Below are 18,303 nucleotides of genomic sequence, written 5' to 3'. Positions count from 1 at the left end.
CGCCAAGGAGGGAGTCCGCCCACCACGGGCTGCTTTGGCCCGCTCCCCCAAGATCAGCCCTTTTCTTCTTTGCAAGCAGGAGATGGGACGGCAGCTGGTGGGGGATGGGAGCAGGAATGGAGCGTGGCGCCCACCTCCTGTAGTGCCTCCCGTAGCGCAGGGGGGCTGCTTCTGAGTAATCATGCACGGACTGCTTTGCACACCAGGCAACGGGCACTTTCGCCCGTCCTCTGCTGCCCCCAGCGGAGCGCTGCCCTGCCGGAGCGTGCTTGTGCGTGAGGAATCCAGCCCGAGGGTGGGATCCGTCGGCTGTCCTCAGCTCGGCTCCCTGGATTCCGCCCCGCTTGGTCTGTTCCAAGCCCGCCTCATGCCGAGCGTCCGCGCAGGCATCTGGTGGGATGTGAGTCTGAGGGGAGTCCCGCTTCTGCACTTGTGATGTCTGGGGTCTGGGCCCTTTGTGCAAAGAATTACGTAATTGGGATATTTTGCACAAAGCCTTGCATACTTGGTATATTTCACACAAAGAATCAAGTACTCTGCATTTTTGCGCAAAGGATTAGGCACTTGACCCAAAGAAGCCGGCAGCATTCCTGAGAGCTTTCGACTTGATCTCGGCTCACTTCCTGGCCGGGGTCGAGTATGGGAAAGATGCCCAGTGAGCGCAAGAGTGCCAGGTTCCAGCCTGATCGTCGTTTCCCTGCTTGTGACTCTTGTGGGGCGATGGGACCAGTTCCTCCAGTGCGCTACCCCTCAATGGGCTGGACTCCAACTCCTACCATGTTGGCTGAGAGGTGCCAGGGGCTGGACTCTCACCCACCTGGAGGGCACCAGCTGGGGAAGGCTGCAGCAGGACCACCCCAACGCACCTTGGAGTTTGCTCCTGGCACCTCCTCCCACCCGAAACGCACTTGTTCGAATGCCCCTCCCCTCTCTGCACCGAGAGGCCTCTGAGCGTTGCTGAGCACAATCAGCCCAAAGCTGAGCAAAAGCGAGAACCAGACAGCAGCAAAAGGTCCACAGAGTGAATTTTTATTTCCAACAAACAACAGTGTCCACGGGGCCTGCGAGAGAGAGGATGAGGGAGAAAGGTGTGTGGGGGGGGGCATTTCCCAGGAGGGTAGCTGGTGTGGAAGGGGTGGAGGAAGAGGAGGGCGGCTTCCCCGCGCTGCCCAGGCGGGACGGTCTGGAGCGGGAGAAGGAAGGGCGGAAGGAGGCAGGCCTCGTGGGGAGTCGCAGGGCGGCAGCTTCTATCCCAGCCTGCTGGCCGTGCACACAGTGCAGGGCGTGAGGAAAGATCCAGATAGAAAAGAGAGTTGCAACAGTCCTCTTGTCCCCAGGGGAGGCACCCCTGCCAGATCCGGTGGGCGGAGGCTGGCGTGATTGTGTGAGCGCATCTGGTGTCCCGGCAATGGTGAACCGCTGCGGGGAGGTGGGCCGGCAGACAGGTGGTGGTGGTGGGCGAAGAAGCCCTTCCCTTCGGGTCGCCAGGTGGCGCAGGTGACCATGGAGGGGCCTTGTGTGGCCATGTCTACGTGTCGGCTGGGGAAGGGGCGCACTGCCCCCATGCCCCTCTCCTTTGTGGGTGGCCACGCTTTCGAAGAAAACCCCTCCCCAACAGAACCACTGGAGGGGGAAGGCGCTGCCTCTTTGCCTTGTCTTGCTTCTTTTCCCAAAGTGTCAGTGTGAAAATATATATATATATGTATATACTTTTATAGTTTGCTAAATCGCCGAGTCCTCGAGGCTCACACCTCCGTCTGGAAGTCTCCCTCTGACAGGTCCAGGCTCATGCAATGCTTTTCCCAGTCCGCAGAGTGCAATTCCAGTTTCTCCCGGTGTTTGGAAGGCAAGGAGCTCAGCGTCATGGCCTTGAATGTGCTCCAAGACTTTTGCTTCTGCTGCCGGTTCTCTGGGCTGGTTACTTCCTGTTGGGAAAAGAGGACAGGAGAGTGACTCGGGGCGAAATTGCGCCTGCAACAAACACGGGCTGCCACAGCTCAGAGGCACAAGAGAGGCAGGCCCAGAACTGGATGGGGCTCCGATCCCCCGTTTGACTCCCGGCTTCTCCAGGGGCAGCCTGGAAAACTTCTGTGTGAAACTCTGCAGAGCTGCTGCTGCTCCGAGCAGGCCAGGCTCCTCCCTGTCCTCTCCGATCTTGCTGCATTCGCTGGAATGGCCTGGCCTGGCCGTAGATTCCCCTCTCCCTTTCACCGCGCAAGCGTGACTGGCCGGGTGGGCCGGTGCACGTAGCATTTCAGCACTGTCAGTACTCCTCGTTGGCTGCAGCAATAACAAGTGTAAGTGAAGCAAAATGGTGCTAATCAGGATAAGAACACACTGGAGAGGTTTTGCAGAGGTGATAAGAATCACCCCTTGGAATTCTAGAGCACTGCAGAACTAGAGATCTCTGCGCAGTGCTCAGTCAGGAAGACATGCCGCAAGATGCAGCCAAAGAGGCAAAAGGCAGAGGAGGAACGAGGAGGCAAGAAGGGGAGTTATCCTGGTACCACCCACTCATGGGAGGCATCGTCACTGCAGCCGAGCTACTCCAGCCATGGCGTCCTTTATGTCAGTCAAGCTGTGCAAGGCATCCCTCCATGCTGCTAGGAGCCGGCTCCCTCCAGCAACAATGGACTGCAATCCCCATGTTTTTCATCCAGCATGGCGACAATGGGCATTGCAGCGCAACGTATCTGGAGAGGAAGGCTCCCTTCGTACGTTTCTCCCTTTGGAAGCAATGCCAGAGCACAGCTGGTGGAGCTGGGTGGAGTGGCGCAAACAAATGTACTGAGACAGGGAAGGAGCTGAGCCAGGCCTGGGGGTTTCTGCCCCCCTTGGGATGGAGCCCAGTGGAGCTTGGGACGGTCGGCGACAGGGCTTGGGGAGCCGTTCCTCCAAGTGCCGGCTGAGCTCCCTCCTCCTGCAGAGACCTGCACGAAGCTCCGGGGCCGCGGGGCAAGCCGCCCTGGAGCAAAGGCCCCCACCCACATTCTGCAGGCAGGGTGTCGCCAGACAGCACTGAGGACAATTCTGAGGACACAGGTATCGGATGCAAACTGAGGAGGCGCTGACAGCCGCCTCGCCTCTCCCATTTGCAAATGCCAGATGCTAATGGAAATACTTAGCCAAGACAAATCGCTGCCTTCAGGGCTTGCCCCGCCACATTTGCAGACCTGCAAGCGGCAGATGTCCAACATTTCCAGCGGCGCAGCAGCCCTGGGGGACTCGTGGGCAGTGCCGCCTGCGAAAGGCTGAGCGAGCGTGCAGCGCCACACACCCGCTCAGCACCTCCTGTCGCAAAGCCCTCCTTATTCACCAAGTCCTCTCCCAGTCGCCTTTTGGACCAGGACAGGCCCCAGAGGGACTGGCAACTTGAAGCCTTAGAGCGATTTAGGCGGCCTCGCCAGAGCCACCCGCTTGGGAGGAAGCCCCGCCACTCAGTGGCAGCGATCCCTGAGGAGACGCAGGTGGGGCTGTGCTGCGCAGCGTCCCCACGCAGGGCTTGGGGTCCTCTGCGCACTCCAGCACCCCCCGGGAAGGCCTCGGATGGTCACCCTGCGGGCTGAGGATTACCTTTTGGGCCCGCAGGTATGACTGTGACAGGCCCAGCCGACCACCCAGTTATTGCATTAAGTGGCAGCTAATCAGCTCGACCAATGCCAGATCCCTCTCCCATGATGCACCTGCTTCGCTCCCGCCCAGTGTGAAAGAGTACTTACCCCAGGCATATTCTTTTCCCCGCTGCCTGAAGAGACGCTCCATCGCTTCTCCCTCTGCATGAGAAGAACCGTAATTTATCCTGGGAGGTCCGGCCCATCTACTCGCCCCCGCCCCCCAGCCTCAGCCGAACGCTTGCCACCTCTCAGTCTGGGACTCAAATGCTACAGCCGGGTTTACACCACAGATGGATGATTCATGCCTATTTTTGGTCTGCACCACTTTCTCAGACATTCAACCATCAGTCTGCTCTGCCCCCTGTTTTTTCTTTTTTACAGATTCACATAAAAATCCAAGTTGAAATAATGCCTCTCCATTATTTTCTAAACAGGTTCTCTCCTAAAATACACATTAAAAAAGCAAATGTTGATACATTATTGAGTTGAGAACAGAGCTGCAATTTCAGCAAATGTGAAATCTGGTGGATGACATGAATTCTGAAGCAGCTCAAGCCAGCTGAGGCTGGAACTGGCAAACATCACTCTCCCTGCACGTTCCAAGTGCACGCGCAACCCTAGTTCAGAAAGTGTCGCTTGGGCCAGGAGCAAAGAGACGCTCCGCTCGGCACAGCGCTCACTGCGTCAGCCAGCGGCCTGCCTTCGGCATGGGGGGCGGGGGTAGCAGAGCCTTGTGACGTGCCACGCGGAAGCGTCTATTTCTAGCCATCGTTGCTAATAGCTGCAAATAGACTTGCCACCTCCCTTGCTTGCTCGCATAAGTCCTAATAAAACCAAGCACACATGTCTGCTGTGTGGCCATTACAAGAAGCGTCGCTTGCATTGCATCACCAAAATCGCATCTCATGTTTCAGGGCCATTAAAACAAGTTCTGCCTCTGAATCCTGGCTCAGATTAAGTGCTGCTCAGCAGGACTGCTGCACGGCCATCTTGTCTTGCGGGGAAAGATTCGATTCTGTCCCTCTTTGTCCATCTTTACCTTTGCAGCATTCGTAGCTGGAACCCGATATCGGTCCAGTGTGTGGAACTTCTGGTTCAACTCGTGGTAAAGTTCCGAGTGGCGCTTTCTTGTATGCATGACTTTCTGCGAATGTTTAACGCAGTAATCCCCACGAGGAGCGAGAATGAAGGGAAGAGAGAATGCAAGGCTGTGTTAGCAGAGCTTACTTGGACAAAGATGTGTGCTCCCCTCCCACCAGCCCCCACATAACTACCCAGAGAACCCGAATACTGAAAACACGAGCTGGAAAGACCCTCTTTTTACCAAGTTCAAATCTCACTTTGGCCATTAACTCCCTAGGTGGCCTTGAGCAAGTAAGTCTTCCTCCTTGTTGAGTGATCAGTACTGGTCAATATTACTGGGCTGTTGTGCACATTATGGAAATAGGATCATGCAGAGCACCCTGCTGGATCAGGCCACAGGCCTTCAAGTCCTGCATTCTGGTCACACACCAGAGTCTCCCACAAAAACCCGACTGGCAGGGTATGCGTGCATCAGCACCCCAGCAGCTGGTATGCAACAGCATACTGCCTCTGATTCTGGGAACAGCCATGAATCATGAGGACTAGTAGTCATTAAAAGCAATTGCCTCCAGGAATTTGCCCAGTCCTAGTTTGAAGCCACCGAAATCTCCATCTTGGAGAAGTGAATGCCATGGTTTCCCTATGTGCTGTGTGATTCCAACTGCTGCTCATCATATATGAAAAGCAGCACGCATACTGCTGAGCTAAAATCACTTGGTTTTCCAAAGGAAATTTTTACTGGAAGAGATGGAAAACTGACTGGGACTCATAAAGACCCGAGAGCTGGCTAGCAGTTGCTGGTAGTCCAATGGGGCCCTTGTTGCCCTGGGCAGTCATATTCCCTCCATCCCGCTGTGAAACAGGTTTTGCCAGAGTTGAACCACTGCCCCCTAGATACAGGAACGAGTTTTGGGTGCTGGCACAAGCAGGCTTCATCGGGGTTCTCTCACCCACAGCTGAAATCCATCAGCACCCCCTCGCCCATAATGAGCAAGAGAGACAGGACAGAGACTGGCCATTCTGGGCTCCTCCTCTCTTTGAACCTTTCCCATTCCAGCTGGTTGTGACATGAAGACAAACAGCTTCCTGCTGTACTGCAGCCGGTTACTGTAAAAACTGCACGGTGAATACTGCAAGAATTAGTGCCTTCTTCCCCTCCTTGCCCCCCTCCCCACCCCTTTCTCTTTGTGTGCCAAGCCTGTAAGCTGCCCTGGGAGCCTGACTGATTAAGGGTAACAGGGATACATGCTCTAAAATAATTCAAGAATAATAAATGCTCCCCAAAGAACATTAATACAATCTACAGTAAAAGGTAAGTAATCCACAAACAAGTAAATATATTAATAACATCTGGTAAAAATGGATAAAAAACAGCAGCCAGTGAAAAATACAATTAATTTAAAAATGAAGGTCAACACTTTGGAGCAGTAGAGAAAAACAAAACGGAAGAGCCGAGCTTGAAACGGCCGCAGGGCTCCCAAAAGGGCCAGCAGGAGAAGCACCCCGTCTTCTCAGCAGGAACTTCCACTGTCCAAGATCTTTCCAGATTAACATTTATGGGTTGAAATCGATGAATGAGCAGCCTCTAGGGCCTGTTGGAATGACACCCCCATCCAATCTTTCTTGATAACTGGAAAAAGATACTGCCACTTTTCCCATAAATCCAGCCAATAGACTCCCATCCTTGGCTCCAGTATTTCAATCAACGGCCAGCAGCTTTTATTGCCCCTTAAAAATGTGGGGCCTCGTCCATCCTCTCCTCCGTAAGTGGCAGGCAAGAAAGTGGTTGGAGAGAGGAAAGGGCCCCCCGGGGCGAATGGGGGCGCGGTGCTGCCCGCTGCGCAGAACCAGAAGCCTGCGGGGCCGCTGCCAGATGGAGTCTCTCGCCCCACCATCTCCAGCACCTCCCTGCGGCCGCAGCCTCTCCCACCTTGGTCCAAGCCCCCTCCTGCCCCGGACACGGAGGGCCGCCTGCCTGCCCCCGGCCTGCATGGAGCTGCAAGGGGAAGCCCTCTGGGAAATGTGCCCCACCACACCGCTGGATGATGCAAGCGTGGCTTGGAAGGCCTTTTGGGCCCCTCTGACCCATGGCTGGGATCGCCGCCTGGCAGTCCTGACCCCGAGGGTCAACCGCTCAGGAGCGGCGCATCTCTTCGCGCCAAAGGCCACACCTGCCGGCCTCACCCACGCCGTGGTTTCCTGGGAAACGAGCGAGCAAAGGCTGCCTGTGTGCCCCCGGCATGCACCACGTGCGCTTTGCCGAATTCTGTGCTTCGCTCTGTTCGTTTCCAGGGAGAAAAGGGAGAGCGGAACCAGAGGGGAGAAGTGGGAGGACAAAACTGCAGGAAAAACATGGAGCTGCTTGAGGAAAAGCACAGCTGAGTGCCAGGAAGAGACAAAGCCCCCTTCGACGGAGCATTTATGCAGAAGCCCATGCGCAGGGTCTCCTCTCCCAGCCTGTGCCTCCCGAATGAGCTGGGCTCTTACTCCCACGGCCTCTTGGCGTCTGGCTGGAGGAGGCCCACTTCTGTGCAGTGCTCACCTGGCAACGCTGGCGGGGGGGTGGAGCAGGGGTTGCAGACCCACTCTTTGCATGCCGGGATGGGCAAATCTATAGGTTTGCGCTATTCCCTGCACAACATGAAAAGGAACCTGGGAACTGCAAGATGGCGGAGCCAGTGTGAAATGTTTTGCCCCTCCCAGGGCTCCTGGGAGCCAACCAAAGCCCATGGTGCAGCATCGGAGGGGACCTGCCCCGGGCTCGTTGCTGCCAGGCCGAGGATGCGCCAGCTCCCCTGCGAGAGCCACTCTGCCCACAGCGATGCTCACAGGGAGGAAGAGGGCTGCTCACCTCAAAATCCAGGTCTGAGTACCGCAGTCGTTTCCTCTGGGAGGGGGCAGGTGGCGGCACGGCGGAAACAAAACAGAGAAGCCAAAAATGAGAAGAAATAAAAGGCCCTGGCTGGTCTGGGCAGGTGTTTAGACCGAAGACACTGCGCAGAGCTCATACGTGGGTGCCAGGGGAACCGCTGAAGAGGCGCAGGAGCACGGGGAGTGGGGAGCTGATCCACAAGCACGATGCACATGGCGGCCGGAGAGCCCGCTAAAAACCTTGCCAGGGGAAGAGGAGGCGGAGGGTGCACCCACCATATTATGGGATCCGCAGAACGAGAGCAGGGCCCAGTCCTAGTGCAGTCCACGGGATCACAGAATAAGAGCTGGAAGGGGCCCCAGGATTAGTGGCCCCAGGTTGAAGCATCCCTCTCGGGCGGCTGCCCAGCTGCATCTTGAATGCATCTCGTGTGGGGGAGCCCACAACCCCCCTGCTGGTCATCCTGCTCCTTGGTCATCCTGCTCCTTCCTGATGTCCAGCCAGAATCTGGCTCCCGGCAGTTTGAGCCCGTTAGCCCATACCCTTCACTCTGGGATGCTTGAGGAAAGAACTGGGCCCTTCTCTGTGTGACAACCTTTCAAGTCCTTGAAGAGAGCTGTCCTCCCTCCCCTCAGCCTTCTCTTCTCCAGGCTAAACACCACCCAAACATTTTCAGCTATTGAATGGCTTAGCCATTAGGTTAGATAGATTAGAGATAGACAAATGTGAGATGAGAGAGACAGAGAGAGAGAGAAGAGAGAGAACGCTTCTGCATCACCTGATCTTGCCTAATCCAGATGGGAAACTTCTATGATCAGATGACAGATAGATATGCCCAGTTCTCTCTGTCTCTCCTGACAGGGCTTTGTGGGACCGCTTAATAAGGAAGAAGGTGATCCGGTGTCTGATGAGGGACCAGGCGCAGATGCTAAATGCTTATTTTGCCTCTGTGTTCTCTCAAAAGTAGAACAGGGGAGATCTACTTGGAGGCTGGGGATTCAGGGGTACTGATTAGAGCCACTCCCTTAGAAGTTGAGGAGCTCCTCGGGGCACTGGACATTACCAAGGCACCAGTCCCTGATGGGTTGCACCCGAGGGTACTTTGTGAGTTGGAAGGGGTACTCTCGCATCCATTGACCTCCATTTTTGAGGCCTTGTGGAGAATGGGTAAGGTTCCAGAGCACTGGAGAGTGGCATCAGTGGTCCCAATTTTCAAAAAGGGAAGTTGAGGGGACATGAGGAATTACAGGCCGGTTAGCCTTGCATCCTTTCCAGGAAAGGCAATGGAAAGGCTCACAATCATAAGAGATCTAGTAACCCTGGATAGGGAAGGTAGGTTGGCAGCCACACAACATGGTTTCCACAAAAACAGGTCCTGCCAGACGAACCATGTGGAATTCAATGACTAGGTTTCAAGGAGGCTAGACGGTGGATGTGGTTTACCTGGGTTTCAGCAAGGCCTTTGACAAAGTGCCGCATGATATCCTGGTGGAGAAACTGAGGAGTTTTGGGATAGACCAAAGCACCATCCGGTGGATTAGGGCATGGTTGACTGACCAAAAGCAGAGGGTAACCATTAGCGGGGAATCATCGGGATGGTGGCCAGTAACAAGCGGGGTCCCCCAGGGCTCTGTCCTGGGGCCGATCCTGTTTAATCTTTTCATCAGTGACAAGGAAGAGAGGGTGACCTGTCTGCTGATCAGTTTTGCAGATGATACTAAAACTGGGGCAGTGGCCACAACTGAGAAGGTACTCCAGATCCAAAAGAATCTGGATAGACTACGGAAATGGGCTGGGGACAACAGGATGGTGTTCAGTGTGGATAAGGGCAAGGTTTTGCACTTGGGGCATAGGAATAGGTGTCATAAATACAGGTTAGGGGACAAGTGGCTGAAGATCAGCACTTGTGAAAGAGATCTCAGACACTGGTTGACTATGGGATAAACATGAGTCAGCAGTGTGATGCGGCAGTCAAGAGGGCAGACACCGCCCTTGGTTGCAAGGCCAGAAATCTGGCTCCTAGATCGGGAGAGGTATTACTGGAGTATTGTGTTCAATTCTGGGCCCCTCATTTCAAGAGGGATATTGCAAGGCTGGAATCAGTGCAGTGAAGTAACACAAGGATGGTGGCCGGTTTGCAGGGAAAGCCATATGAGTTGAGACTGAGGGAACTGGGTCTTTTCAGCCTGGAGAAGAGGAGACTCAGAGGGGATCTGTTGGCGACATACAGGTATGTGAGGGGGTGTCACACGGAGATGTGTAGAGACCTGTTCTCCCCTGCAGAGGAAGGCAGGATGCGCTCCAACGGAGCAAAGCTCAGGGAACCCAGGTTCCATTTGGATGCCAGGAAGCACTTCCTGACAGTCAGGACCCCGAGGGTGTGGAATGGGCTTCCACGGGAGGTCGTTGAGGCCCCACCGGTGAGGGTGTTCAAGGATAGGCTGGACATGCACATGGTAGACATGTCATGAACTGAGTTGGCTGGAGCTGGGGGTAGACTAGATGGCCCAGGAGACCCCTTCTGACTTGCTCTGCTTCTATGTATCTATGTTTCTAGTCCCGCTCAGCTGGACTGGCACTTCCTGCTTCCAATGAGCACCTCCCAGCCTCCCAAAGGCCACTCCCAGGGCTGTGAGTCCCTCATCCACCCTCCCAGTTTCTAAAGCATTATTAAGCTACTGGGGGGAGGGGGGAACACTCCATCAAGAACTGTTTTCCCCACTAACAGCAAGCACCTGCACAGGTGGGCCTGGCAGGTGCCCAGGTGGCGGAGTCACAGCCTGCCACAGTGCAGCGAGATGGCACCACATCTCTGTTTACGCCGTGCAAGCCATTCCCATGTCTGCACCTACAGGGCACCAAGCAGCATGTGGCAGCCCGGGCAGATCCTGCCCGCTCTGGGACAGGGCACCTCTGCTGCTCTGGCGAAGCATCAGGGGGCACCCCGGCGGCCCCCCACCCTGTCCCTGCAGGCCCCGGCCTGTGAAGGAGCCCAGCCGCTGCCCCTTACCTCCAGGGAGCCCAGCTTCATGGCGGAGCCCGGCACGGTCCGTGGCATGGTGCGGCTGCGCTCTGACAGCTCCGAGGCCAGGATCTGCCGGACCGTGGGGTGCTGCTTGAACTGGAGGCTGTATGGGTGCTTGACCGTCCCATAGGGCTGGTTCAAGTTCACATTGATGTGGTCCACGGAGGTGAAGCCAGGGTAGGACTCTGCCTCAGTCACGTGGCGGCCCTTGCCGAGGCCCGGAGCTTCATCCAGCTGGATGTTGAGCTTGCCCTCCTCCCTGACGAAGGGCTTAAGGCTCACCGTCCGTCGGGGCAGCACCATGTAGTTGCTCTCCAGGGCGGCCTCCTGAGGCCGCAGCCAGCTGTAGTCCAGTTGCCGCAGGGTGCTCTCGCCACACAGGTAGACCGGCCCCCGGGCAGCCTCCAGGTTGACGTCCTTCTTGGCGGGGGGGTCGCTGAGCTCGTTCAGCCCTTTCACCACGTTGTGAGTCATTTTGGGCACCTGCACCAGGATGGAGGTGGCCGGGATGTTGCCCGGGAGGGAAGAGAAGCCCAGGCCGCCCTCGGAGCTGGTGCTGAGCTTCGGGTCCTCGTCCCCATCCAGGGAGATGCGCGACAAGGTGCTCGTGATGGTGGCCGGGTTGCAGGCATTGACCTCTTTGAAGAGGACTGGGAGGAAAAACGGCAGTCAGACGGGGCCTGTAGTGACTGTGCAGGGAAGAGGGGCCCCCGTGCCGGGCAATCCCATGTCTGGGGAGTTGGCCCTGTAGTGGGCGGGCAGTCTCTCCAGGCCAAGGGCCAGATCCGGTTTCGGAGCAGCTCTTAGGGAAGGCACTATGGCAGCAGACAGGTCTGGGAGGCCATGGGGACAAAACATTGGAGGGGCGGAGGGAGAAGGGAGCTGCCGGCTGAGCCATTCCTGGGCGCTGGCGATTCATCTGCAGCTGGCCCTTGCTGGCAGCCCTGGGGATGGCAGCTCACCTCCGTCCCCTGCAGCTGTTGCTCTGAGGGGCACCTGATGAGCGGGGTGCCTCCCTCGCCAAACATGCTGATTCGGCCCCCAGCCCTGCCAGGACACCGCTCCCGCTCTGTCCCGGGAAAGAACCTTGGCCGGCTCCTTCCCCTCTCGACAATCCACCCCTCCCACGGCCAAGCCCTCCGGTGCCAGGCCCGGGTGCACGCCAGGGGCAGAGGGAGAGGGCCTCACCTGTCTGACATGCCAGGTCAACATCCTTTTCAAAATCTGTCTATAAAAACACAGAAAGAGTGGGAGAAAGGGAGAGAAAGAAGAGCAAAGAGAGGGAGAGGGAGAGAGAAAGGAGCAGAAAGAGAGGAGGTGGGAGTGGAGAAATGAATGCATCACAGGTAGCAGGACCTTGCTGAGCAACCTGCTGGCTCTTCATATCGAAAAGTATCACGTTGCCCGAGATGCATGAATAAACTAGCTTGCCCCCACCTGGCACCGCCCAGAGGTACTTGAGAGCTACTCTGATTGCCGTGAGGCCTGGGATGACGGGAACTGTGATCCCACATATCTGCAGGGTGGATCCAGATGGGGGGAAGGCGCCACCCTGGGGAGCGTGGAAGCAACTCCCCGGGCTGAGCTCCGGCGGCCACATGGGCCATGTCTGGCCATGTTCAGCATGACGGCCACTGCTCAGCCTCCTCTAAAGTGGCACATTGCCAAAGAAGGCGGGGCCCTTTCCAGAGTGGAGGCGCCATCGCCGTGGCATAAGCACCGCCACCTTGAATGCGCGTGGCATGGCCAAGCACATTTTAGCCTGCCGACCGAGAGCGTGAGCTGTGAGCCACACACTCCCAAAACTGCCCTGCACTCCCCAGCAGGCCACAAGCATGCCAAGGTGTCTCTGGCTGCCCGTCTCCATAAGCACCCCTGCGCCACTTTTGGCCGAGGAACACTGGCCTAATTTACGGAGCACCTGTAAGGATTCCTGAGAGAGCGGACACGAAGCCGAGGGACGCTTGCCCCCACCTGGTTCCTCCCAGTGGCGTGGGATCGCGAGTCCACTGGAAGGAGGGAACTGCAGTCGGACACAGCTGACGTGCTCCCAGTGGGTAAAGGCTGCCTTGGGCAAAGCACCCTGCAAACGAGATCTGCCCATCGTGGCACCCTTTGCTTGTGTTTGGACTGCCATTCCCATCATTCCCAGCATGCCTGGCCAGCAGACGCAGCATGCCAGCTGTTGGTCATGCTGGCTGGGAATTATGGGCATTGTGGTCCCCACACATCTGGAGGGAAATTGCTTGAAGAAGGCTGCTATGAGCAGTTGGTATGTATTACTGCAAGTATCCGGCAAAGGGCAGAGCTGCATCAGCTGCTATAGACCCACCAGTTTCCTCTCTCTCCACCACAGCGACACAACCAAAAGGTTGTGACGGAAGCCGTGGCTGGGCTCCACCCCACCCCACATCCCCTCCTGGGTACGTGCAGCGGGCTTTCTGCGGCCCCCTCCATGGCGCGGGCCCCTCACTCACTCACCATGATCTGGACTTGCCCGTTCTTGCAGGAGTCTGGGGAATTTTCGTTCTCGTCACTCTTGCACACCCCAATCTGGCACTTCACCACATCTTGGACCTGGGAGGAGGAGGCACACTGGCAAGTCGCTCTCAGCCCGACCCTGGTCAGCGCCTACCCGCTCCAACTGCCACCCCCTCGCATTGCCAGTAGGGGCTCCCCTTTATTCAGCACCTGTTAGGCCCCTTCTGGGATGCTGTGCCCAGTTCTGGGCACCACCAGCCAAGAAAGAGGCGGACAAGCTGGAAAGGGTCCAGAAGGCGGCAACCAGGATGTGTGGCGGACTGGAAACTATGCGGAGAGACTGGAAGAACTGGGCATGTTTAGCCCCGAGAAGAGAAGTTCAAAGGGTGACAGGACTTTTCCAATCCTTGAAAGGCTGTCACACCGAGGAGGGCTGGGACGCAGACTAAGGGCTCAGGAGACAGGAAGCCAGGTTCTGGCTGGGCGTCAGGAAAAACAGCCTGCCTGCCAGAGCAGTTCTGCAAGATGGAGCCCATGAGCCGGGAAGGTGGAGGGCTCTCCCACGCCAGGGGCATTCGCGAGGCGCCTGGGCAGCCCTCTGGGGGGGCGCTGCATGCAGTGCCCTGCAACGGTCTCAGCGGCCTCACAGGCCAGCTCCAGCTCTACTAAGATTTCCCGCAGTGCCTCGGCTTAGAGGTGATCCTGCGTCCTCCGCCCAGTGGGCAAATCTTTGCCGGATGGGATGACGACCTGGCGCTCTTCGCCAACAACCGCGAGTTCATTTGCCTCCAGTCCTGCAGTAACCAATTTCCCATCCCCGCCTGTGCTGTTACCTTGAGAGTATTTATGAGTTCGCATTATGTCTCGCTCCCCCTGCCCAAGACTTTTGTTTATTAGCCTGTAAAACTTCTGACTCTCTTGGCTTACAGCCCCAAAGACACGTGCTGTTCCGGATGACCTTCCGAGCACCCAGACGCCAGCTGCAATGTCTCTAAGCGACGGACGTGGTTGCAAGAACGCTGCTGCTATAAGCTCGCGCTTTCTGACGGGGGAGCGAGGGATGCGGGGAGCAGCTGGCCACAACGGGCGTTGCATGTGCCCCTCGTGCGCACCTGTGTTTTATGTTCACTGCCCATTGCGCCAAGACAGAGGGGGGCGTTTGGGCAGCTGGGGGAGGGGCAGGACTCTCGCCTTCAGAGCAGAGATGAATGGAACCAAAGGAGAAGAAAACGTGGCCAAACCTCCACCCACAAACCAGCCAGCCATCAATTTGATTGATTGATTGATTGATTGAGAACCTGAGCAAACGGCAGTGGCTCTGGATGGCAAAGGCCTCTTGAAACGGCTCGGGGTGCAAGGCTGCCTTCTCCCTTGCAGGTGCTTGAGCACCCTGACTGGGACTGGCCATTGACAGCTGGGGCGTGTGACTTTTCAGAGTTATAACGGGAGGCACGTGGCATCCTCAAAGCAGGGCCCGCTGTCCCCTCGCCCTTTCCTCACCCCATTCGTGGGCAGCAAAGCAGGGGGAGGGGCCACTTCCATGTCTTTTCAGAGGGGGACCCTTGTGCAAGGCGGATCTTAGGTTTGCCTCGAGACGTCTGCTGAGGGGAGATTTGCACATGGGATGCGCTGGAGTGGGGGGGGCGGGGGGTCGCACATGCTCTGGGTTGCCTTTTAAAGCACAGGGAGCCCAGGAGAAGCGCATCGAGACACGAGAAAACCAAGCGAAGCTGAGCAGGACGCCAGTGGGAGGCCCACCTCTCTGCGCAGAAAGCAGTGGACGGTGATGATGACGAAGCCCTGGACTGAGTTGAAGACAGCAAAGAGGACCTGGAAGAGGATGGAGCGCCGGTCGGTCATGGCGAGCACGGCCGACATCCAGGTGAGCGCCAGCAGGGGCAGGACCACGCAGGAGCTCCATAGCGATGCCCTGGGAGGGGGTGGGAGGGGAGACGGTGAGAGAGACAGGCGCAGCAGCCAACCACAGAGGGCAAGAGGGGAGGGGGAGGGGAGGGAGAAGGCACGGGGCTGCTCCTCCATGCCACTCCAGGCGGCCCTTTGCGACCGGTCGGCCGGTACCCGAAGGGGCCTGGACGGGGAGCGGGCGATGGCGAACGGCAGTTCGGTGCCGGCAAGCGGCCGAGCGTTCCAGGGAAGGGTCCGCCCAGCCTTCCTTGCCTCAAACACGGCTTCTATTTCCAGAGAGACGCTGTGGTCCGCCTTCATGAGATGACACTGAGACATGTGGGGGCTCTTTGCAGTCTGTGAGGAAATGCACTTTGTATGTGTTCAGAGGCATTTTCATCTTGGCCTGAAGCAAGTCCCACCTTGAGTCTGATGGGCTCCAGGGGCATTCAGGGAAGGAGTTCAGGAGGCAGAGCTAGCCCTGCTCCCACAGAGATCTTCCCTACCCTTCTCCGAGTCCTTCCGGCTGCAGCCAGCCCTTCCCAGAACCAGGCCAAGCACCCTGTGCTGTTCTCATGCCTCCAAGCCTCCCTTCCCAGCCTAGCTCAAGGAGGTCGCTTTCTGCCTGGACAAAGGACCGGGTGCCTGCAAGCGGTCGGCAACAAACAGGAATTCGGCTGCAGCAGCAGCGCTTTCCAAGAGGCAGATTTAACATGGCTGCTGCCTTTGCCTGAGGCGAAAGACACCCACTCCCCAAATGGTCCTGCTGACTTTGCCCTGAGGTTTATTTCTTCCACTACATCATCTGTAGAGGTTTGTACAGGGCCAAATTAGATGACACGGCAAGAGTTCCACAGATTTTAAAAAATGGACCAGGACTTCACAAAGAGATAGAAGTAGCAATTTTCAAGTTTGCCTTAATTCTCCAAAACTCAGTTCTAACTTGTTGGCTTGTTTGCATTTTGATCTGTCCTTCAGGCTCATTGGAAGAGGAAAAATGAGCATTTCAAAAGAGGAAGTATACATGTTTCTGTATGCATTTGTCAAAACTGGACACTGTCCCGCATTGACTCAGGTGTGAAAATGTTTTAAAAATAAGAAATGCATATATCAAAGTGTACATTTGGAAAAAATGCACATTTTTGAGAGAGACAGCAACTTTTGGAATATGCTAACATTTTTCTGAAAAGGTCGCCTACTCATGGCCACATTCAGGATTGCAAACTGGACCTGTGTGCACGGCAGAAACAAAATCCTCCTCCGCGCCAAGATTCATGGGGGTCCAGAAAGGGACTGGGGGACAGGGCAGTTTGGAAGATGAGGCATGGCAATGGAGCCAAATTAAGGGTGCCAGCGGCCAAAGGAACAGCCCTTCCCCAGTGAGGACTCCCCTTTGCCTCGCCCTTCTCTGTCCCGTGCAAGCAGGCAGGCATAGCTGGAGCACGGGGCGGACAGCAGCTCATGCGAGCAATTAGTTGGACCCAACTATGTTTTAATTCTAACATCCCCTCTCACGCTAGGCTTGGCTGTTAAAGGCTCGTTAAAGGCAATGCAAGCAAATGGAGAGAATGTTTCCAGCAATTTAAGCGGGAGAAAGCGCTGCGGCTGGAAAGAGGCTGTGATCAAATGGAAGCGATTGCCAGTTGGCCAGACATAATTCCAGAGGTTTGTGTTTCTCACTGGCGAAGCTGAGGATATTCGTCTCCGCTGGCTGAGGATTCCAATTTTGTTCTCACAAGGAAGCACCATCCGCTCGAAAGGCCTCCTGTGGGAGCCCCATTAAAGCGGACAAGGGCTGCACCAAAGCGCAGGAGTGCGCTGCTCCACTGCGACATACAGCCGACTTAGGGGTGCGAGCCGGGCTTCATTCTAGCAGCTGATAACCGCAATCAATTTGATGTGCGCTAGGGAATGGATGCAGCTCGTGGGCCCCGGGCTGGTTGAGGAAGCTGCTATACACATTCTGCTCTTTGTCAAAATTATACTTGCCATCCTGAGCAATTCACACATAAAAGAGGTTTTTTAAATATATATATGTGTGTGCGCGCGCATGCGCTTCTTCAGCAAGGAGGTTTTTCTGTCTTTAAAAATTAAAACCCCGTAAGCACTGTCATCTTGCATGCCTGCCCATCTCCCTGGAGCATCCCGGATGCTGCTGGCAGTAGACTCGGGAGCAGAATGGTACCCGATGGCAGAGATGGTACAGCCTGAGGGTCTTGCAAGCTCTTGGAACAGGTGGCTCCGCACCACCTGGCAGCCACGGGAAGAGGAGAGCATCCTTCCAAGGCTGGAACGCGGCAGACCTCCTAACCCAGAGCTTGGGTTGGCCAAAGCAGAACACCAGGGATCCAGTTATGCGCATCAAAAGGGGCTACATGCTGCCAGCAGGCACGCATGGAAAATGCGTTTCATTTCGTTATCAGGATTCATTCAGTTTGCACTGTCTGGACTCAGACATAAGCTGTGGTTTGCATCACTAAATGATCTGAGCTTGCATCGTAATTTGCGAACCAAAAAAAAGTGCTGGACATCATGTGCATATTTGGGAAATGTGCATGAAAAATGCAGACTTTTGAAAAATGCACACAAATATTGGTGTGGAATGCAAACATTTCAAAGAGGCATGCAACTAACGGGTACATTTGGGTACAGGCACATGAAAATACCCATGGATTTTCCCATGAAAAGAAAAAAAAAACACTCGCGATCCAATACAAACTCCAGCAGGAACAAACTCTGTGTGGAATCTGGGGAACTCAGGGGAGCTAGCATTTTGCTGATTTGCACATTCCTAAGTTGGCGGTTCTTTAATTACCTGTAAAAGAACTTTTTAAAAGTGGTTCCTTTTTAAACACAAACACAAACAAAAAACCTGAAGCCATTTTGACAGCTCAGTGGAGAGAAGCTGCTGAGCCGAACATTTCCAGCGTGCAAGATCCCTTCCGACCACTGTCTGGGCCAGGGCCAAGCTTGTTCACTGCCTCCTGGGACCACTTCTGGCTGCCCTCTCCTCCACGGCAGCTCAGCCTCGCTTACCAAAGGGCCTGCTTTGCTCTTTCCCCTGCCTCGCTCACAAACGCCCCGCCTGACGACACAGAGCTGAACCGGACTGGCCATGTGGCTTCATGACGCCAGCCCGTCTGTTGCAGCGTCTGGATGACTAATCCAGGGATGGGGAAGCAGTGGCAGAGAAAAGGGCAGCTGCTCCAGGGCACCCCCAGGATGAACAGCCGCAGAAAGCCCTTCCCAAACCGGTGCCCTCCGGGTGCACTGCCACTGCGGATGCGTGAGGAATCGGGCCACACACTGGCTTCCCCGTCACG

General features: G+C 56.1%; 1 protein-coding gene across 1 annotated transcript in view; it reads right to left on the bottom strand.

Moving 5' to 3' along the window:
• Nucleotides 1-1,008: 1,008 nt before the first annotated feature.
• Nucleotides 1,009-18,303, bottom strand: part of ADGRB2 (adhesion G protein-coupled receptor B2) — a 108,902-nt gene continuing 91,607 nt past the window's right edge. The window contains exons 25-32 of the mRNA XM_044424930.1: nucleotides 14,834-15,005; nucleotides 13,076-13,171; nucleotides 11,783-11,822; nucleotides 10,580-11,244; nucleotides 7,549-7,584; nucleotides 4,654-4,758; nucleotides 3,720-3,773; nucleotides 1,009-1,925 (exon numbers count right to left, since the gene is read on the bottom strand). Coding sequence (XP_044280865.1) covers nucleotides 1,746-1,925; nucleotides 3,720-3,773; nucleotides 4,654-4,758; nucleotides 7,549-7,584; nucleotides 10,580-11,244; nucleotides 11,783-11,822; nucleotides 13,076-13,171; nucleotides 14,834-15,005 — 1,348 coding nt within the window. The 3' untranslated portion in view covers nucleotides 1,009-1,745. The remainder of the gene's footprint in view (nucleotides 1,926-3,719; nucleotides 3,774-4,653; nucleotides 4,759-7,548; nucleotides 7,585-10,579; nucleotides 11,245-11,782; nucleotides 11,823-13,075; nucleotides 13,172-14,833; nucleotides 15,006-18,303) is intronic.

This window comes from Varanus komodoensis, unplaced genomic scaffold, assembly GCF_004798865.1.
Source record: "Varanus komodoensis strain SLA01 unplaced genomic scaffold, ASM479886v1 scaffold15, whole genome shotgun sequence".
Lineage (NCBI taxonomy): Eukaryota > Metazoa > Chordata > Lepidosauria > Squamata > Varanidae > Varanus > Varanus komodoensis.
The sequence above is the reverse complement of the archived record's forward strand: the minus strand, read 5'-3'. Positions and strand labels throughout refer to the sequence as shown.